The sequence below is a fragment of the Typopeltis vanoorti genome, chromosome 14 (assembly GCF_054136105.1).
Source record: "Typopeltis vanoorti isolate ZY-2024b chromosome 14, IOZ_Tvanoo_1.0, whole genome shotgun sequence".
Classification (NCBI taxonomy): domain Eukaryota; kingdom Metazoa; phylum Arthropoda; class Arachnida; order Uropygi; family Thelyphonidae; genus Typopeltis; species Typopeltis vanoorti.
In genome coordinates, this window is record NC_143562.1 from 45,669,977 (window position 1) to 45,691,090 (window position 21,114).

The 21,114-nt window shown below is 37.1% G+C and overlaps 1 protein-coding gene across 1 annotated transcript in view; it reads right to left on the reverse strand.

Annotated features, from left to right (window-relative positions):
* LOC150099418 (short-chain dehydrogenase/reductase family 16C member 6-like) overlaps positions 1-16,579 on the reverse strand; it is a 68,681-nt gene extending 52,102 nt beyond the window's left edge. The window contains exon 1 of the mRNA XM_090403595.1: positions 16,088-16,579. Coding sequence (XP_090259721.1) covers positions 16,088-16,564 — 477 coding nt within the window. The 5' untranslated portion in view covers positions 16,565-16,579. The remainder of the gene's footprint in view (positions 1-16,087) is intronic.
* Positions 16,580-21,114: the final 4,535 nt, after the last annotated feature.

Sequence of the window (21,114 nt, forward strand, 5' to 3'; positions counted from 1 at the left end):
TCGACAGCATTTTCAATTTCTTTTATTGATCTGATGTGAGAGACAGGTCCAATGTGTTTCGATAGTACTTCTGGTAGTTTTTTCCATGAGATGAAGGGGTGGGGGGGGGAGGCTGCAGTTGTTCTTGCTTTCCCAGCTGGAGCAGGATTGGATTGTGATCGGATGACAGCTCGTTTAAAGGGTCTAGGCTACACTGTAGCTTAATATTTTGTAGGATAGCAATGTCAAGTATGTCGGCTGTACCATACATACTATGATGTGTTGGTTCTGCGGGGAATGCCACCACTGCATAGTTTGAACTGAAGTAGCTGAAGAGGGTGTAGCCGTTTCTGTTGGTTGTTTTGCTGTTCCATGCAGGGTGTTTCGCATTTAGGTCACCAGCAATGATGACTTGCCCAGGATGGCATCCAGATCTGAATGTAGTAGATTCTTTGATGGAGGGTTGTAAACTGCATAAAGTGTTAGTTTCCCAGCTGAGGTTGTGGGTACTACTATTCCTGTGAGCTCTAGATTTCTGGTTGAGGGGCTGGTTACAGAGTGATGATCGATGTGGCTTTGTATGAAAATGGTGGTGCCACCTCCTCTGTAGTTTATTCTGTCGTTTCTGTGAAGGAGGTATCCTCAAACTTTGGGGGTTGTCTGCTGGTCATAAGTGAAATTCATTTATTAGGATGATGTCTGGGTTGTATCTCACTGTGAATTCTTGGAGTTCCAGAATCTTGTTTCTAAGTCCGTTTGCGTTCCACACGCTGATCTGTAGGGAAACTGGGATGCTTTTGTTTTTATGCATTTATGAGAGCTGCTAGGATGGATTGGGTTTCTTGTAGAAATCTTTTATGGAGTCCGATGTGGGATTAGATTTGCTGAAGTCTTGCAGCATATTTGCGAGGGAGTTTGTAATGATGGCTGCTAAATTTGGGTGGTATTTTTTCTGAGTGGACTACATCTGCGTAGATCTTCGTCTGCCGTTTGTGATTTACTTCGATCGGGGCTTCTGGTTGCGGCAGTTGGTTCTGTATCGTGTTTTGCTGACCTCTGGTGGATTGAGGAGCTAGGGCTACTATTACAAGTTTTTGTAGATTAGTAGAGGGAGCGAATCGTCTGTTTTTTGGCTGTTGTATACATCCTTTATAGTTTGCTGGATGTGGGCCCCCCCCCCCCCCCTGCAGTTTGCACATTTAGCTGGGGTGGATTTTGGCTTGGTGCAGGTGTTTGTGGGATGGCTCTCATTGCATTTTAAGCACTTGTATTCATAATCTCTGGGAATGACCATACTTTTGGCACTGTCCTGATGAGGTCCTTTTTTTTAGTGGTTCTGGGCTGATTTTGAGCCCACAAATTGATGTTAGGTCATATACAGGGTGTTCGGGATAAATTTGACATATTTATAATTAATTATATTTTTCCGTATGTTACATGTATTAACACACACTTCTCTTCATTTAAAAGTTTGGACCCTTCTTCATTCACATACAAGATGTCAGAAAGGATGGATAGCTGGAACCCACCTGAATCATGGAAGAGAATAACTTGTATCATGAGGATTCGTGCCCGCCATCAAAATAAGGATATTACGACTGCTGCCCAATGCTCCCTGAATACAGTAAAAACTATCAGGCATGAACTAGAGACTTGCAATGGTGACTACGAGGATGTAGCAAGAAGAAAGATCCCTAGCAGACGATCTGATTGCGTTCGTACAGCAGAATTCCTCGCAAATCTGCAGGAACAGGTGTTGAAGAACCCTGGCATTGGAATTCGGGCTTTGTTCGTGGAGTTGCTAACTGTAGTCAAGCCCTGGATAACAAGGGTAGGCAATGGTGGGCCGTATGTATGGCAGCAGGATTCGGCCCCTTGCCGCACCTCTGGGAAAAGTCAAAAATGGTTGTCTGAAAATTTCTACGACTTCACCAGTCCAAATGTTTGGCCTCCAAACTCCCCAGACCTTAACCCCATGGATTATTTTGTATGGGGCGCAGTTGAAAAAGACACCAATCGCACTTCCAGTAATACAAAAGCCCAGTTAATGGATAAAATTAAAACAGTTTTTGCGGCCCTTCCCAGGGAGACTGTAGCATCAGCTTGTTCGAGGTTCCGAAGCAGAATTGAAGCTGTGATCGATGCTAATGGTGGTTATTTTGAGTAAATCTTGTTGATAGTATTGTAATTAACTCTGCCTGTAATGTTTTTTTTGTCAATTCATTAAATTTAATAGATACAAAGAAGATTTTCTTTTTCCTTACGAAACTGTCAAATTTATCCCGAACACCCTGTATGTTTTTGTATGCCTGGTGGATCTCTAGTAAGATGAGTGGCATCGGACTTTTGTCTGCTCTGATCATTCTGCTGACCTTGATAGGTGGTAGGTCTTGGTAGCAGAGATTGGCAGCTATGTCTTCTGTATGCATGTGCTCTGATACTCCACAGAGAACCACCTTCAGGCTCCTCTCAGAGTCGAGGGTGAAGGTGTGGTATTGTACACCTTTATTGTCTAGCTCCTTTGCGAGTCTGCGGTAGTCCATTATAGTGGCAGGCTGGATTTTGATGCCATCGTCTAAATTCTTTGCTGTTGTGTATGCTATCTGTAGACTAGTCATAGTGGCCCTTAGTTCCGTCCACCTGTTCTTTTCTCTTAAGATAATTGGGAGCAATTTCTCTTTAGTGGAAGCAGGGGGGAGGGGTCAGAGTTGTGTCCATCTTCCTCCATACCTTCATCTGTGGGTGGTTCTGTCGTCTGTGTTTTGCGTTTTTTTCTGCGGGTGGGTCTCTCCCTGTTCCTGGGGGGGGATTGGAGACCACCAAATCTAGTTTTTCCTCTGTATTAGCAGTATCCTTGCTTTCCTCATCATCCCTTGTTGTGGAGTACAGGTTCAAGTAGCCTGGGCCATTCCACTTCAAATTTTTTTAGTAGGCTTAGCGCCAGTCCCTTGTCTAGTATTTCTATCAGGGCGTTGGTATCTATTTCGGTCATAATTACGTCTAGTAGGTTTTGATGGGGGGGGGGGTCAATTGCTAAGACTGAAAATTAATAGCAAAACCTTACCTTTCGCTGAACGAATCTCAATCAAAAACCATTCCTCTGTATCAAATTCACCTGTTAAAGTTTTCAATATCACTTACGGTATCACTCCCGACTCAATTCAAAATCAATCCTAAAAAAGGATTTAATGTTTAAGGCATCTATTAAGCTGAGTATGTTTACTGTTTATCACTGAATCACTGACCTCAAAATCCGACTAACTAATACCCAAAATCGAGACGTCAATACTTTATATATATAACTGAACGCACTTCCAGAATATTTGATAAACGAAATGTTCTAGAAAAACACCACCTACTATTAAACTGTAACTACACTAGTCAGACCCAGAAGAGATACCAATACAGAAGTCATAGATTTTCCATATACAAGTAATAAAAAGGTTTATGACCTCACTATCAAAATATTCTGTATCAGAGACAGATGTAGCAAGATTTTCTATTTGGTTACAAAATGCATTATACTTGACAAGAAATTATATTTTTGTTTCATCCTTTACCTAAGTGTAAGCAAAGTTTGCATTAAGTATCTCTACAGCTTTACTTGTATATAAAGGCTATTGACTTTGCATCCATTGTCTGATTCTGATAGAGTATTTGAATGATACACAGGGCTTTTTTTCTGGTAGTATGCAATGGTGCGCAGTACCGGCACCATTTTATTTAAGATTTTAAAAATTTGCGATTTATTGACAGCAAAATGTATTATAAATATTCCGGTAGATGGCACTGTGTTCATGAATTGAATTTTCAGTTTTGATTACTCATAAGTTGGTACCCTGCTTTCCTGTTTCATAGGTTGGTATGCAACCGGAAACAGGATGTTGTGTTCACTTCTGGTTGTTTCCAATATCAGTTTGAGTTCTATATTCACTCTGCAATAGGCAGGTATTCATGTGAGTTTTGAATTAATCTAAGTTAAATTAGTGCAATCATTGTTCAACATGAGTAAAATAAGTAGTTACTTTATGCCAATGAGTAAAAAAAGGAAGGCTGAAGAAGCAGAAATTGCTGAATCTATTTGTGATCCTGTAAAACAGAAAACTACCACCGAAAATACACTTGGTGAAGAGCATCACGAAACCAAGACTGAAGATCCACGTGGTCAAAAGGAAGCAGATTTTGATAATGATGCCCAAATGTTGGACACTTTTGCAGAAAAATGACTTCTGCGAGAAAATGACTGGCTATATGTGAAGAATAAAATGTTGGGCTGTAAAGTGCATCGTGATGTCGGAAGGCTTGCTGTCAATAAACACATGGGAATGAGAATTTCAGCGGACTGGGCAAATGGTAAAATCATTTGCCCAGTCCGCTGGTCATTTTGGAGAATCTCGAGATTCTCCAAAATTTGGTCATTTTGGAGAATCTCACAAAGAACAGTTAATGTTAATGTCATTAAGAAAAAAGATTTACGATTATAAGTAGAGTGCAGCGCACAAAGCGAGACGACAAGAGTATATCGGAGGATATGTTAAAAGTGTAAAAGTTACTGTAATAACATATTCATGGTGAGTACCGGCACCTTTTTTTCCACAAAAAAAAGCACTGATGATACACCATATGGTGACATGCCATTTTACTACTTGTATATTGAAAATATATGACTTCTTCTTCTGTATTAACCTGTATCTTCTGTATCTTCCTAAATTTTTAGCTCTTACTGATAAGACCTCAATAAGGTCAAAACCAGTTGGGGTAGTGACCCTTTCCATAATGTACAGCTATATGCACATACAAAAAGAAGTGTGATTGGATATTGAGGCAACTAATACAAAGCTTATGTACAAGGCATTTCAAAGGGGGATGTACAACTTTGAATGACAATAGAAGGTAAATTGCAATAGATGAACAATTTTTTTTATTGTGAAAATGTAGCACAACACTTGAAGTTTCAACACAGACAATTAAAGTTCGATATGACTGCCTCTAGTAATTTTGCAAACGTCCCATCTATAATCAGTTTCCTGCTACATACAGCAGATAATATTTGGCATAACTTCAGCAATGTTGGCAGTATTTCTGGAATGCACTTTATCCAAATTGGCTGGTAGTGGTGGTACAAACATTCAATCTTTCACAAAGCCCCATAAGAAAAAATTAACAGTGTAAGATAGGTGGTATGCGGTTGCTATGTTACAGGTGCCCCTCTACCAATCCATCTGCCTGGAAAACAGGTGTCAAGGTATGACCTTACATCTGTCAGGTAATGAGGAGGTGGTCCATCTTGCTAGAAATGTATCTGTTGTGGTCATTGTCATCTAACTGTGGAATTAGGCACCTAAGTAGCATGTCCAGATACACACCAACAATAATGGTAGACTGAGGGAAAAAACCACCAATAATGGTAGACTCTGAAAAAAGAAGGGTCCATACACTTTCTTCTTGCTTGTGGCGGAATAAACATTAGCATTTGGGGTGTAGAAACATATTGTATGATGGTGTGTGGATTTTCGCTTCCCAAAATTCTGTAGTTATGAGTGTTTACTTGTCCACTTATGTGAAAGTGCATTCATCACTGAAAATTATTGTGTCCAAAAAGTCCTAATTTTGTTCTTTCTTCAAATGTTGTATAAGGGTAAATTTGTAGGGCCATAAATGTGGATGCTGTCGTAAAACACACCTCACAGTCATATGTGTAATTCTAATTTGACAAGACGCCCATCTAAGTTGACTTTTCAAGGCTTCTCTGGAAACTTTCCTGAACTTCTTCCACAACAGCATCAGCAGCACACAGCCTTCCCATTGACCTTGGATGATGCACAGAACAGCCTGTATCTGAAAAATTCTTGTAGCATGTCTAGATCGTGTGCTCACTAGGAGGATCTTTGCTGTACTGTGTGCAGAAATTCCTCTGAACTTGTGTTGCAGACTTCGTTTTCTCATACCAAAACACACATGCTACTAACTTAGCACCATAGAAAGTCACCATTTTCAAATGGTGTGATGTATCATGCCATCAACACTAGATCATGTCATCTAGTGGTGATGTGTTTCACTACATCATGACACTCACTCAGCTTTTGCAATCTTTATTGCAAAAGCAGTGAGTGTCATTATTCTCTTTTCTCCTGCAAAGTTGTATACACCCTTTTGAAACACCCTGTATAAGCAAACCTTGCTTACACAGAGTTATAAGAATATAACTTCTTGTCAAGTTATACTGTATTTTGTAACCAAGTGAAAAAAAAAAAAACTTTCCACACCTGTTTAATCCATCATCTACACACACACTATGCCATCTATTTTCCACTTGTCCACTTATGTGAAAGTGCATTCATCACTGAAAATTATTGTGTCCAAAAAGTCCTAATTTTGTTCTTTCTTCAAATGTTGTATAAGGGTAAATTTGTAGGGCCATAAATGTGGATGCTGTCGTAAAACACACCTCACAGTCATATGTGTAATTCTAATTTGACAAGACGCCCATCTAAGTTGACTTTTCAAGGCTTCTCTGGAAACTTTCCTGAACTTCTTCCACAACAGCATCAGCAGCACACAGCCTTCCCATTGACCTTGGATGATGCACAGAACAGCCTGTATCTGAAAATTTCTGTCTGTTATTTCTGTCTGTTAACTACATGTATTCTCTGACTGATTTGCTTGTATACTGAATGAAAAATCTTCCTACCTTAATATGTTCCCCTGGTTGGCCAAGTGGTCAGCGTATCTGCTCTCCAGCAAAAAGGCTGTGGGTTCAAATCCTGCCATGGGCATGGATGTTTACGATTGTCTGTGAAAATACTAGTGGTGGTGGTGGTGGTAGGAGGTAGATAGCATTGGTGAGTTGGGGGTCATTGTAGTTTGTGGATTGAGTGATGGAGACAGAGATGTAGAGTATGTGCCCTCCCTCGATGAGTCTTTGGATTCCCTGCAGGTGTTATAATAATAATAACTTACTTTCAGGTAAAAAAAAGTCCATATGACAATTCTTTTTGTCATGACAAGAATCAAACACAAGAATAAAACACTTTTCCAATCAAAGGGTGAACTGTTCCATCATTCAAATATAATGGTATAAGTGAAACATCATTCAAATATAATGGTATAAGTGAAACATCATTCGTGCTATGAAAGCACGAATGATGTTTCACTTATACCAGTAACTGTCAATTTAATCAACTGAATGGTGTCACAATCCCCCCCCCCAATATTCTTGATGCTCCTCTACCATTCATAAACTAACACAGCAACTGATATTTGAGTCTACAACCAGCCCACCCTATGAATTTTTGACATTTATTACACACACACACACACACACACGTGTGTGTGTGTCTGTCTGTCTGTATGTATGTAAGTATGTATATGTGTGTGTGTATTGCCAGCCTGGCTAGCCGAGTGGTTAGCGTATCTGATCTCCAGCCAAAAGGCTGTGAGTTCGAATCCAAGCGTGGGTGTGGATGTTTGTGATTGTCTGTGAAAATACCAGTGGTGGTGGTCGGCGGTAGATGGTGTTGGTGTAACTGCGGTCAGCTGGTGGAGACAGAGTTCTACACCAGGTGCTCTCCCTCAATGAGCCTATGGACTCCCTGGAGGTGTCAAATAATAATAATATATGCAAGGGTGGTCTGAAATGTTCACGGTCTTGCCCATAGATGGCAACACTATCGTCAAGATTTTTTTTTCCTACATTGGTACATCTGTCATAAGCATCCATGTGAAATTGCAAGTTATTCTATCATGTAGTTTGTTTTATACAGCTGTCTGAAGCAATAGTGTTGTCTGTATCCCTTGAAATGGATAAAATTGAGTATCGTGCAGTTATAAAATTCTTTGTAAAAGAAGGTTTAACGCCAAAAGAAATTCATTCGAAGATCATAAAAGTTTATAGACACTCTTCTCCTTCGTTTTCGACAATTAAGAAATGGGCTGCTGAGTTTAAACATGGCCGTACCAGCCTTGAAGATGAACCACGTGAAGGACACCAAAAAGTGTAACAACACCAGAAATTATTGATGAAGTACACAATATGGTATTGGATGACTGGTGACTCAAAGTGCGTGAAATTGCTGAGACTATAGGCATTTCAAAAGAACATGTAGGATACATTTTGCATGAAGAATTGCAAATGAAAAAGTTTTGCGCATGATGGGTGCTGCGCTTGCTCACAGCAGATCAAAAAACACACTCGAATGAAAATCTCTGAACAGTGCTTGGAGCATTTTAACAAGTATAAAACTGATTATATGCATCAATTTATTACTATGGATGAAACTTGGATTCACCATTACACACCAGAATCCAAACAGCAGTCAAAACAGTGGACAGAAGCCAGGTGTTCAGCCCCAAAGAAGACAAGTCGGTTCCATCAGCAGGAAAGGTCATGGCATCAGTGTTTTGGGATGCTAAAGGCATTTTGTTTATTAATTATCTTGATTATCTTATTAATTATCTTGTGAGCAAGCATGGCACCCATCTTGTGCAAAGCTTTTTCATTTGCAATTCTTCATGCAAAATATATCCTATTCTTTTGAAATACCTTTTATGAACTTCGAATGAATTTCTTTTGGCATTGAACCTTCTTTTACAAAGAATTTTATAACTGCACGATACTGAATTTTATCCATTTCAAGGGATACAGACAATACTTTTGCTTCAGACAGCTGTGGATGCTTATGACAGATGTACCAAGCTAGAAAAAAAAAATCTTGCTGATAGTGTTGCCATCTATGGTCAAGGCCGAGAACTTTTCAGACCACCCTCTTATATATACATACATACAGAAGAAACAAATTCAAAAATATACTTTTTTTTTAAAACAAAGGTGTCAATATTTCAGCATTGCTTTTTTGACATTTACATAAACAAAAAACTATTGTTTCTTTGAACAGTAACAATGAGTAATAAATGTTAAAAGGATGAATACATGCTCACTGGTAGGAAAGAATAAAATAATGAAATTGAAACCTTTTTTTTATGCTTACACGGTGATCCAAATGCATTTTTGAAAATTATGGAGACAACTACCTTTAAATCGGATAAAGGCATTGCCTTTATCCGATTTCATTATTATTATGTTTTGTTTGGCTTTTAACGACTTAATTGCTGCTAGTTCTGTTTTTGTGAGATTGTTCTGTATGGTGACCTTGACATAAAGGTCGAAATCGAATGTAGATTTTAGTTATTATTATTATTATTATTATTATTACGGGTATCTCCATGGAGTCAGTAGACTCATCGCGGGAGACCCAAACTAGCAAAACAATATCTGTCATATCTCTTCTTGAATTCATTTACAGACGAAGAGCTCACAACTAAGTCAGGCAATGAATTCCACTCATTCACCACCCTCCAGGCAAAAAACCTTGTTCTGACACCTTTGTTAACCACACTCTTCTTTAATTTCCAGAGATGACCTCTTGTTCTTCCATCACTTTCACACAGCTGAAACATTTCCCCTGCATCAATCCTATAAAAACCTTTTAGTAATTTGAATGTTTCTATCATATCCCCTCTTCTTCGCCTATCAACCAATCTCTGCAATCCACAAGCTCTCAATCTATCAATGTAGGGAGCATTTTTTATATCACTCACCAACTTGGTCACTCTTCTCTGAACCCTCTCCACAGCCTCCTCATCTCCAAGGAATCCAGGTGACCAGACCTGAGCACAGTAATCCAAATGTGGAAGTATCAATGCTTTATAAAGGGGAATAATAACCTCTTTATCTCTGGATGTCAGTGTGTTCCTCAACAACCAAGTAATCCTATGTGCAATCTTGGACACCTTAGCAATGTGTCCTCTGAACTTCATCTCCCTATCTACCAATACCCCTAAGTCCCTAGCCTCATCAATCTCTTGGAGTACCTTTCCATCGATGTAGTACACAGCTGGTAATCTTTTAATCCCAAAATGCATGACTTTACACTTTTCCACATTGAACTGACATCCATTTTCTTTTGCCCATTTTACCAGCTTATTTAAATCCTCCTGCAAACTTTCAACATCAGCTTGATTTTTTATTGCACTACACAACTTTGCATCATCAGCAAACAACTGAATATCTCCCTTTAAGCCGTTTCCTATATCATTTATATACAAATTAAACAACATTGGCCCAAGCACAGAGCCCTGAGGCACACCACTGATCACCTGCCTCATTCTGGACTCGGCTCCTCCATACACCACCTTTATATTAAACTAAAGTTTTTATTCAAACACGGTAACTGTCTCCATAATTTTCAAAAATGCGAATGAAATTGAAAGTTTGCAAGTCATATAGTGGGTTGAACTTTGCTCTCTGGTGGTGTTGTCAATGTTATGTAATTTCCAAAAACTGAAAGCTGTTTGGTGCAGAATTTTTTAACCTTTGACAGCCACATGAAATGCTTATCTTACTGCAAATATCTGTAAAGAATTCTGATTGTTTTCCAAGGGATGCATAAATGTATAGTAATTCCTTTTTTCTTTTCTTTTTTTTTTATGCTAGATTTCACTAACAGTGCATACTGATGGAAAGAGATGATCCAGTTTGGGAGAAAAAAAAAAAAAAAAAAATTTTAGGAGCAATAATTCTGTACATTCCTTAACAATAAAGGAATGAATCCATTCTTTGGTGGAACATATAAGTGAACACATATATGACTAGTTTATATTTGGTAGTCGCATTTGCAAACAGTTTTGGCTATTTTTGTCAAGTGTTTTAAGATAAGAGATAATAGTATAATTTTTAAACTCATTCTGTGGAGGATAGAACTATTGTTTGATTTGTGAATGGTATTTCTAGCTGATATGTGAATACAACATTCACACAAGTTTCTTCTAGTGGTTTTGATTGATATACATATAAGTTCACTTACATGTAAAAAAAAATAGACATCAAAACATATCACAGTATCATCTTCCATCACCACTCATTACAAATTCACCTTATACAGAACAAGTTTGAATGAGTGGTGAAAGAAAGGAAGCCTGCAAGTCAGTGTCTGATCAAAGCATCTAAGAATGATACAAAGCTGTTTTCTTTTTCTAGTAATAATATTATTATTATACACACATCTCCATGGAGTCAGAAGACTCATTGTAGGAGACTCGACCATCCACACAATATCTATCCTACCTCTTCTTGAACTTTGAGAGATGAAGTACTCACAACTGAGTCAGGGAATGCATTCCATTCATTACTACTCTCCAAGCAAAAAATCTAATCCTTAAACCCTTGTTAGCCACACTTAATTTCCAGAGATGACATCTTGTTCTTCCACCACTAGCCAACTACTGAAATATTTTCTCCGCATCAATCCTATAAAACCCTTTTAGTAGCTTAAATGTTTCTATCATATCTCTTCTCAACCTCTTAACCAACTTCTGTAACCCCTAAACTCTCAATCTATCAACGTAGGGAACATACCTTACACCATTACCAACTTGATCACTTGCCTCTGAATCTTTTCTACCACTTCCTCATCTGCAAGACATCCAGGCAACTGGACCTAAGTACAGAAATCCAGATGTGGATGTATCAATGCCTTATAAAGAGGAATAATAACTTTTTTATCTCTGCACATTAGTATGTGCTTCAATAACCAAGTAATCAGCTATCTTGGAACACCTTAGCAATATCCCTCTGAACTTCAACTCTCTATGCAATAACAACCCCTAGATTTCATCAATCTCTTAGAGTATAGTTCCTTCAATTTTTAGTGGAATCTGTGGTATAGTAATTAAATAATAGAGTAACACGTATAAACCACAGTGATATCTTTAATTAGTAAAGGATATATATTTCATACTAAAATTAATAGTACATCTTCAGTGTCTGTAACAGTAATAGGAATGGAATACAGGCAAAACGTTCGGTGGATCACCTATTAAAATACAATTGTTACTGCGTGCTAGGAAATAATAGAAATAAATTTAATCTATTAAGATAAATGGTTTTTTACATAAGATAAAAGTCTCCCAGATCTTTGAGAGAGACATACAGTTATTTCTATTTAAATTTGGTCAGTGTAAAATAATTTCACAACTTACTTTCAATAAGCGTTCATATTTGAATCTGCATCTATGGAGGAGAACTACTTTATCCCACTGGACACTATGAGTAGAGTCAATACTGTGCCTGCGCCAGACCAGACTTCAGAGGTTTATAATCAATATAATATTGATGTTCTTTCATTCTTTTTTCCAAAGAATGGCCAGTTTGTTCAAAGTAAGAGACATCACATTCGCAAGGTATTTGGTAAACGCTAGCCAAAGATAGAGAAGACAGTTTATCCTTTGTAGAAGGTAATAAAGAAGAAATTTTGTTGATAGGAATATATGCTGGAATCAATTGATAATTTTTTAGAATTCTGCCTATAAGTTCTAAGATTCCTGGAATGTACGGAATAGTATGCAGACTGATGAAGACTGTTACGTCGATGATGTTTTTGCTGTTTGGCCACACACTGAACTTTCCACTTTTCTACAACGGATAAATAACCTTCACCCACGCATCCAATTCACTATGGAAAAAGAAAACTATGGTACTTGACCATTTTTAGACATCCTCCTTACTAGAACGTCTTCTGGTACTTTATCTACAAGCGTCTTTCGAAAACCCACATTTACTGGCAGATGCATTCACAAAAAGTCTGCGCACCACATGTCTCAAAAATTTGGCATTCTTAAATCTCTAATTCATAGAGCACATAAAGTTTGCTCTTCCCAATAATCTTACAACAAGAACTTTCCTTCATTAATAGAATCAAATCCAACAGATACTTGACTCTTATGTTCCAACACCTACAGTTTCTTAAACAGTCTGCAGAGTTCCTATTCCATACATTCCAGGAATCGCAGAACCTATAGGTAGAATTTTAAAAAAGTATCAATTGATTCCAACATATATTCTTATCAACAAAATTTCTTCTTTATTACTTTCTACAAAGGATAAGCTGTATTCTCTATCTTTGGCTGGCATTTACCAACTACCTTGCAAATGTGATGTCTCTTATTTTGGACAAACTGCCATTCTTTGGAAAAAAGAATAAAAGAACATCAATTATATTGATTATAACAAACCTCTGAAGTCTGGTCTGGCGCAGCATATTGACTCTACTCAATAGTGTCCAGTGGGATAAAGCAGTTCTCCATAGATGCAGATTCAAATATGAACGCTTATTCAAAGAAAGTTGTGAAACTATCTTACACCGACCGAATTTAAATAGAAATAACTGTATGTCTCTCTCAAAGATCTGGGAGACTTTTATCTTATGTAAAAAACCATTTATCTTCATCATCATCATCATACGTATCAAGGATTTAGGCCTAGCATGGCCTGTTCCGGCCTTAGAAGTCATCGTTGAATTGTTTAAGAGGACATCCTGGTTTTCTTTTTCCTAATGGCTTGTACTTTAAGGCTTGTTTTGGTAATCTTTCTGTTTTCATTCTTTGAACGTGTTCCATCCATTTATGTTTATATTTTTTAATTTTTTCTATTACTGGTTCTTGGTTTAATTCTTTCATAATATCTTCGTTTCTTTTGTGATCAAATAGGGTATACTTTACAGTTTTTCTCATAAACTTCATTTCTGCTGTTGTTAATCTTTGTTTGTCTTTTTGTTTTATTGTCCAGATTTCGCTTCCATACATTAAGACCGGTAAGGCTAACGTATTGTATACTTTTTGCCTGGTTTGTTTTTTTAACTAGGTTTGGTTTAAATATAGAGTTAATTATACCTGTTATTTTTAAATATTTTGCAATTTTTACGTTTATATCTTTTTCATTTTCATATGTGATTATACATCCTAGGTAGTTAAATGAATTCACCTGTTCTAAGATCTTGTTATCTAATATTATTTTAGTTCTTGCTGGATCTTGTCCTTTAAAGGCCATAGTTTTTGATTTTTCTGTTGATATTATCATACCATAATCTTTGGATATCTCATTTAGATTTAAAATAGCTTTCTGTAAGTTATCTTCAGAATTTGTAATTATTATTTGGTCGTCTGCAAAGAGGAGAGTGTTTAAGTTAACTGTAGGTGAACCATTTATCTTAATAGATTAAATTTGTCATTTCTATCATTTCCTAGCATGCGGTAACAATTGTATTTTAATAGGTGATCCACCGAACATTTTGCCTGTATTCCATTCCTATTACTGTTACAGACACTGAAGATGTACTATTAATTTTAGTACGAAATATATGTCCTTTACTAATTAAAGATATCACTGTGGTTTTTACGTGTCACTTTATTATTTAGTTCCATCAATGTGGTACACAGCTTTTACACATTTTACACTTTTCCATATTGAACTGACATCCATATCTTTTGTCCATACTGTCATGCTACCAGTTATACAGTTTTAACTGTGTTCAAATGGACTAAAAAAGTTGGTGCCTGTGTTGTAGTGGAGACAGACTAAATGAAAAGACACTTTATCATCAACTTATTTCATGGTCATGTGTAGTAGTAATAGTAATAATAATAAGAAGAGTATATAAGCTCCACAGATCAGCAGACTTTGAGAATTATTTTTCCTTTAGGGATTTTTTCTTAAATATTCAACATACTGGTAATGCATTCCACTCCGTCACCACACTCTGCAAAAAACTTCCTTCCTGCTCCCTACAATATCATACAACTTTGGTGAGAGTTTTTTTGTCTTTTCTCCATTAAATTTTTTCTCCAATGTATATTGTCTTTATCATTTCACTTTTTTTCTCTGAATTCTCAGATGATATTCCAGAATTGTGACAATGCTTTAATTATTCATTTCTTTTATCCAGTGATGCATAAAGTCTTAATCAGATTCTTTTACAACCCAACCATAACAGTACTAAAGAAATCTCATAATAGCTTTTACTCTTTTAACATGTCTGGCTGAACTTCTTGCTATCATCTTGATATCTGATATCTCCTCTACTTCTCACAGATTAACTCTATATAGCGATTATTAACGATAATTAACGATATATAGCATTTAGCATCTTCATCATTACATAATGCAAAACTTTGCACTTAGCTGCTTTGAACAGTTAACCCTACTCACCCACCAGTCTTAGTTTCAATCCCTTTTACCCAACCCACTCCTCAATTATTTGTTCCTATAATACTTAATTTCAATACCAACTCATTATGCGAAAACTATCAAATTATTTTTACACTCCACAAATGTTATGAATTTCGCACAGGATGAGAGAAAATATTAACATAATTCATTATTTTGCTAGAGGATATCCTAGTTCAGGAAGCGAAGTATGTAATCTTTAGGAAGAGACTGTAGTGAAATTCTTATATTTGTGTGCGCGTGTGTGTGCGCGCGCGAAATGTTTTGTAGATTCAAAATTTTGAAATGTATACTAAGCTGGATACGGTTGTGCACTGTATCCAACCAAAGATTTTTGATGAGATAATACGTATTTGATCACACGTATACCTTTCAATGATGCAGTACTGAAAGCACTAGCATAAATTTGAAAGGTAATGATATGATATGATAACATACGCCGCTGGAATGTTATTCTGGGTTGCGATTAAATTATTTTCTATGAAAAAGGACGGTAGCACTTAAAAAAAAACAAAAAAAAAACACCTATACCTAAAAAGTACTAGTACGTGATAGCTTGGTCCTTTTCTGACACTATGCACATCAAAACGTATATTACAAAAGTTAGTATCACAATTTCCGTAATTTATTTTGCCCGGTACAAAGGCAGACTTTCTCTGCCAGTTCTAAAAATCTGGAATCAAGAGGTGAAAGTATCCATTTTATGCCATGCTATTTACAGTTAGTGATGCCATGCCACACAAACAGACAGCACATGTTTGCAAATAAAAACAACACAGTTAGCAAAGAATAGGACGAACGATAATTTTTTTTTTTTTTCCGGATCGTTTGTATTGGATAATAAACTTGTATTCTATCATTTCTAGTGAACTGTGTTAGGGCGTGCAGAGTAAAAAACGGTATTTGTACTGAACTGATAACATATTTACATATGAAACTATTTTTTATCATCACGTTCATCATTGTGTTACAGTTAATGATAGCATATACTATGCATTACTGATTTATATATAATAATTAATACCGTGATGATAAAAGCAGTCAACTTACCCAGAAGTGAGCAAGTATATTGACGTCAAAGGTCTTCTGTATCATATTATCTGGGCATTCCAATAGACGCTTACCGGTTACAATCCCTGCATTATTTATAAGAATAGTTACAGCTCCGACTTCCTTCTTTACACGGGCTGCAGTTTGGTACACATCATTCCGGTTTGATACATCGCAACGATAGGCAATTGCCTTCCCATCAGCTTTTTGAATTAAACGCGCGGTTTCATGGTTACCGGCCTCGTTAATATCCCACAGTACAACCCGAGCGCCAAGGCTAGCAAAACGCTGTGCCAGTAAACGACCGATTCCACTGCCGGCACCAGTAATCAGTACAGTTTCACCGCTAACATCTTTATATCGAAGCCTTTTGGGGATGAAAGTTAAAATTATACTTTCTATACAGTAATATAATACAAGCAGAAGGCTTTCAAGAGCCTTTAAAACGGAGTGCATGGTGTCCGCTAGCCAAGCCATTTAACTGTCTCAGTATTAAAACTCTTGATAATCCACTCCACTGAGCAGGTCAAAGGACATAAAAATCTATTAATGACTATTGCATTATACTGATTAAAAGATAGCAATCCCCAGCATAGTGTATCAGATATCATAGGCAGGAATGTGTTAAACTATTAGTAGCAATTTTGTTTATTTTCTTCCTGTTTATCACATCTGAATATTATTTAGTATAAAAATACTTTTTGGAAGGCTACACAAAATATACAGGGTGAAATTCTCCAATTATCCATAAAAAATAAGTGACCTTGGACTTTTGACAATGAACAATATCGTGATCAAAACGTAAATCACAACCTTCAATAGCATCCGATAACATGTTTCATGTGTGCTTATCAAGCAAGACTGTGCAAATAATAGAGCCACGTTTTTCGATATGCTAGACTTCATTTTTATTAAATTAGCTGTACAAATAATACAATACAATATACCTACAATATTAATTGCAACCAACATCGATTTTATAGTGTCTATATATCTGAAAGTATTATCAATTAATTAGAATAAATAAATAAGTAAGCCTATGTAGCTCAGTAGAAGTGGCGTTATGGAGTAAATCCGATATTCTGCAGATGACTGAAGATGTTGCAATTGCAGTTGTTGAGCAGTCAAATGAGAATGCTGCAGGCAAGGGTGGATTAAGCTGGTTGTTCCTATTATTATTATCATTATTGGTGACACCTCCAAGGAGTCCGTAGACTCATCGCGAGAAGACACCTATAACTCTCCGTCATTACCTCTACTACCAATCATCTACATCAACGCCATCTACCGCCACCACCACAACTAGTATTTTTTTTGTCTGTAAATTGCGTGTGTTCTGAAGGGCCGATTTATCTGTATGCGGGATGAAAAACCCGAGTTTCCTGGAGAAAAACACCCTGCTACCTCCATATAAGATCGGCTAACTCACCATCAATTGAAAAAGTCCATATAAAGATTCCTCCAGTCACGACAAGAATCGAACTTAGGCCTTTTCTAATCGAAGGGTGCAACGTACCGTCGTTCTTCCAGTTGCGCTACGGAAGCGCTCATCATCAATTCATCATCAAAACGTAATATCTATATTGTTCATATAGAACTCTTTTAATTTTTCTGCATAGCTCGGGGCCCTAGTGGCCGCCAGATCCGACTTTTGATCCGCCTCTGGCTGTAATTTCATGTAGTGCATGTGTCGCGGCGACAATTAGATTTGTCATGCAAAACGACATAGAGAACTTTGCGTAAAATATAGCAAAGGAGAGGTGTTAGTGTCTGAAAAATGTGTGCGGTGACATTTCTGGCATGCATGGAGATGAACGAGGGATGGCCTTGGACATCCTAGGGAGTGTTCACTCAAAATTGTCGCATATGGACTACAGAGAATCTCCATACATATCGACAAGTTCCGTTATATTCGCGGAAAATGTCAATGCTAACATATATATGTATGTATATGTATATGTGTGTGTGTGTGTGTGGATGGGTGGGTGTATATGGATGTATATATGTATATGTATGTATGTATGTATGTATATATATATATATATATATATATAAACGAGAATAGACTGATCTAATAATGGAACTTATAAATAGACTGAAATCACGATGTAACATATACCAACAAAAATAACAGCTCAAGCAATTCAATAGGACAATAAGGAAAATAGAAATTGAGCATGTGATGTTGTATCTTATTTAAACAGTGATTGTAAAACAGGTGTCATAAGTATATTGTAACGAGTAAATGAAAATGCCTAATAGAATTAGCAGCCTATGTACAAATTGTAAATAGCTGTATATATATTTATTTTTAAATGTACACAGCTGCTGTTGTTGATACAAATAACCTCAGTAGTAGTAGCCTCAAGAAATGTAAATCAAAATGTCAATTAGAATAAGCATTCTATGTACAAATGTATATATTGTAAATAGTTGTATATATATTTATTTGATTGTACATAGATGCTTTAGTGTTAATAAAAATATACTCAGTGGATGTGGCGTTTGCACACCACCGCGCTTGGCCGCACGAAGGAAGGCTTGGTTTCGAGTCTAGTCGGCGACTAGAGGAAATTTTTCTAAGCCTTTTTTCGACCGGTTCCCGAGTTAGTCGATCTCTGGCAAGGGTAAGCAGGTTTTTCCTCCCGGAAACTCGGGTTTTTCGTCCTGTAAACTCAAGAAAATCGACCGTAGAACCCACATTATTTCAGACATTAAAAATATATTGTGTTAGGGTTAGGGACCACGAGATGGCGGCACATTTGAGCCGTCTCTCTTCACTGTGTACCGCTTAATTAGTGATAGTCTTGGGCCATCTGTCTCTGATTGGGTACCAGTGGAGATTGAACTGCGCACTCAGTCTCCAAAAAGTTAGATAGGGCTAAATGGCCTCGCCTACCTCCCGTATACGGGAATAAAAAGGCGTTAGCTGATTTTTTTTTTATTTTTTTTTTACTGGAAAAAAAAAAAACCCGACTTTCAAGAGTAAAAAACCTGCTTGCCTGTGCCAGAGACCGACTAACTCAGGAAATAGTCGAAGAAAGGTTCAGAAAAGGTTCCTTAAACCTAGCGCTATGGGTGCAAACTCCACTTTTTACTGAATTACAGAGGCTTATTATTATTATTATTATTATTATTATGAGTATATATACTTTATTTTTTTTAAAAAAAGGTTCCACAAAACAGCTTCTGATTAACTACACAACTAGTTTTGTTTAAATTTGTAGAACTTCTTCAGGTGTGATAGAAACATAAAGAATCAAGAAGCAAACGTAAGGAGTAAAAATTAGAATGAGGACAAAGATCCTCTAATGCCTTTTATTCTCCTACTAGGAGTAGGCAAGGCAGTTCTATGTAACTTTTTTTTTTTTTTTTTGAGACTGAGGAGGCAGTTCAGTCTCCTCTGGTAACTAATCACAGATAGCTTGCCTAAGACCAGCAGTTATTATAAACACTATCCAGTAAAGAGACGGCTGACAGCTCCCGCCATCTCCTTGTCCTTAGTCCTGGCATTATATTTTTGTATTAAATAGTGTGGGTAATACGATCAATTTTCTTGAGATTAAGGGATGAAAAACTCGAGTTTCCAGAAGAAAAACTAGAGATCAATTAACACGGAAATCAGTCGAAGAAAGGTTTAGGGAGAAAAAAAAAATACCTGGTCTGAATTCTATTCGGTGATTAGATTTGGACCTACGTGTCTTTCTTTGGGCATCCAAGCGCCAGGGAAATGCAAACCTCACTTTCGCATGGCAGCGAAAAATGCGATATTATGTAGCTGTCAAATAATTCAAATTATTTCTGAATATGTTCACAATGATGTTCTCTTCTCTGCAAATTTTATTGATTATAGAAAGAAAACATCCAGAGAGAGCCTGTGTAGCTCAGTGGATGTGGCGTTTGCACACCACCGCGCTAGGCCGCACGAAGGAAGTCTTGGTTTCGAGTCTAGTCGGCGACTAGAGGAAATTTTTCTAAGCCTTTTTTCGACCGGTTCCCGAGTTAGTCGATCTCTGGCACGGGCAAGCAGGTTTTTCCTCCCGGAAACTCGGGTTTTTCGTCCTGTAAACTCAAGAAAATCGACCGTAGAACCCACATTATTTCAGACATTAAATATATTGTGTTAGGGTTAGAGACCACGAGATGGCGGCACATTTGAGCCGTCTCTCTTCACTGCGTACCGCTTAATTAGTGATAGCCTTGGGCCATCTGTCTCTGATTGGGTACCAGTGGAGATTGAATTGCCCACTCAGTCTCCAAAAGTTAGATAGGGCTAAATGGCCTCGCCTACTCCCGTATATACGGGAATAAAAAGGCGTTAGCTGATTTTTTTTTTTTTTTGAACATCCAGAGAGATTGCTACTAGGGTTTAGACAGTTTAATAATATGTCGGTGTCTAGCAGATTTTTCTGTCGTCAATTGTAAACAACGATCTAAAATTTTCTATACGTTTCACAGGGCTTCTGTCTTCCCATTGAAGCATCGTGCGAATTAGCTGAAATTAATACATGTGATAACAGAGTTGTAGCCTCACATTTATGGTATTCTAAGTGTCTAATAATATGCTTTTCGGTGTATTCTTCATTAGATATTCTCTATCTGTAGCATGGAGTCTAGCAGTTACACCATGAACTCGTGATATTTCAGAAGACTGTCTATGTTTAATGGATCAAGTGCTGATTGTATTTTGATTTAAGAAGTAAACTCTAGTTTAATTTTATACTCCGTAAAGATTATTCTGAAACTGAGCAATATAGGAAAGAAACATAAAACGCTTGACATTCTCATCGCTGGGGAAGGGTCATTCGTTAACTAGAGATGATACATTTGTTCATAACCATTTCTAGGAAATTTTTGTTAGAAATTAAAGGTTTTTATATATAACACTTTGTCATTAATAGGACAGGACCTCTTGTTCTTGAGGTCCTGTCCTATATAGCGATCCTGTATAGCGATCATGCCTCATTTTTTAGAATTTGTATGGTGTGGAGAGGCGTGAGAATAGGTCTCAGTATGAGTAGATTTCT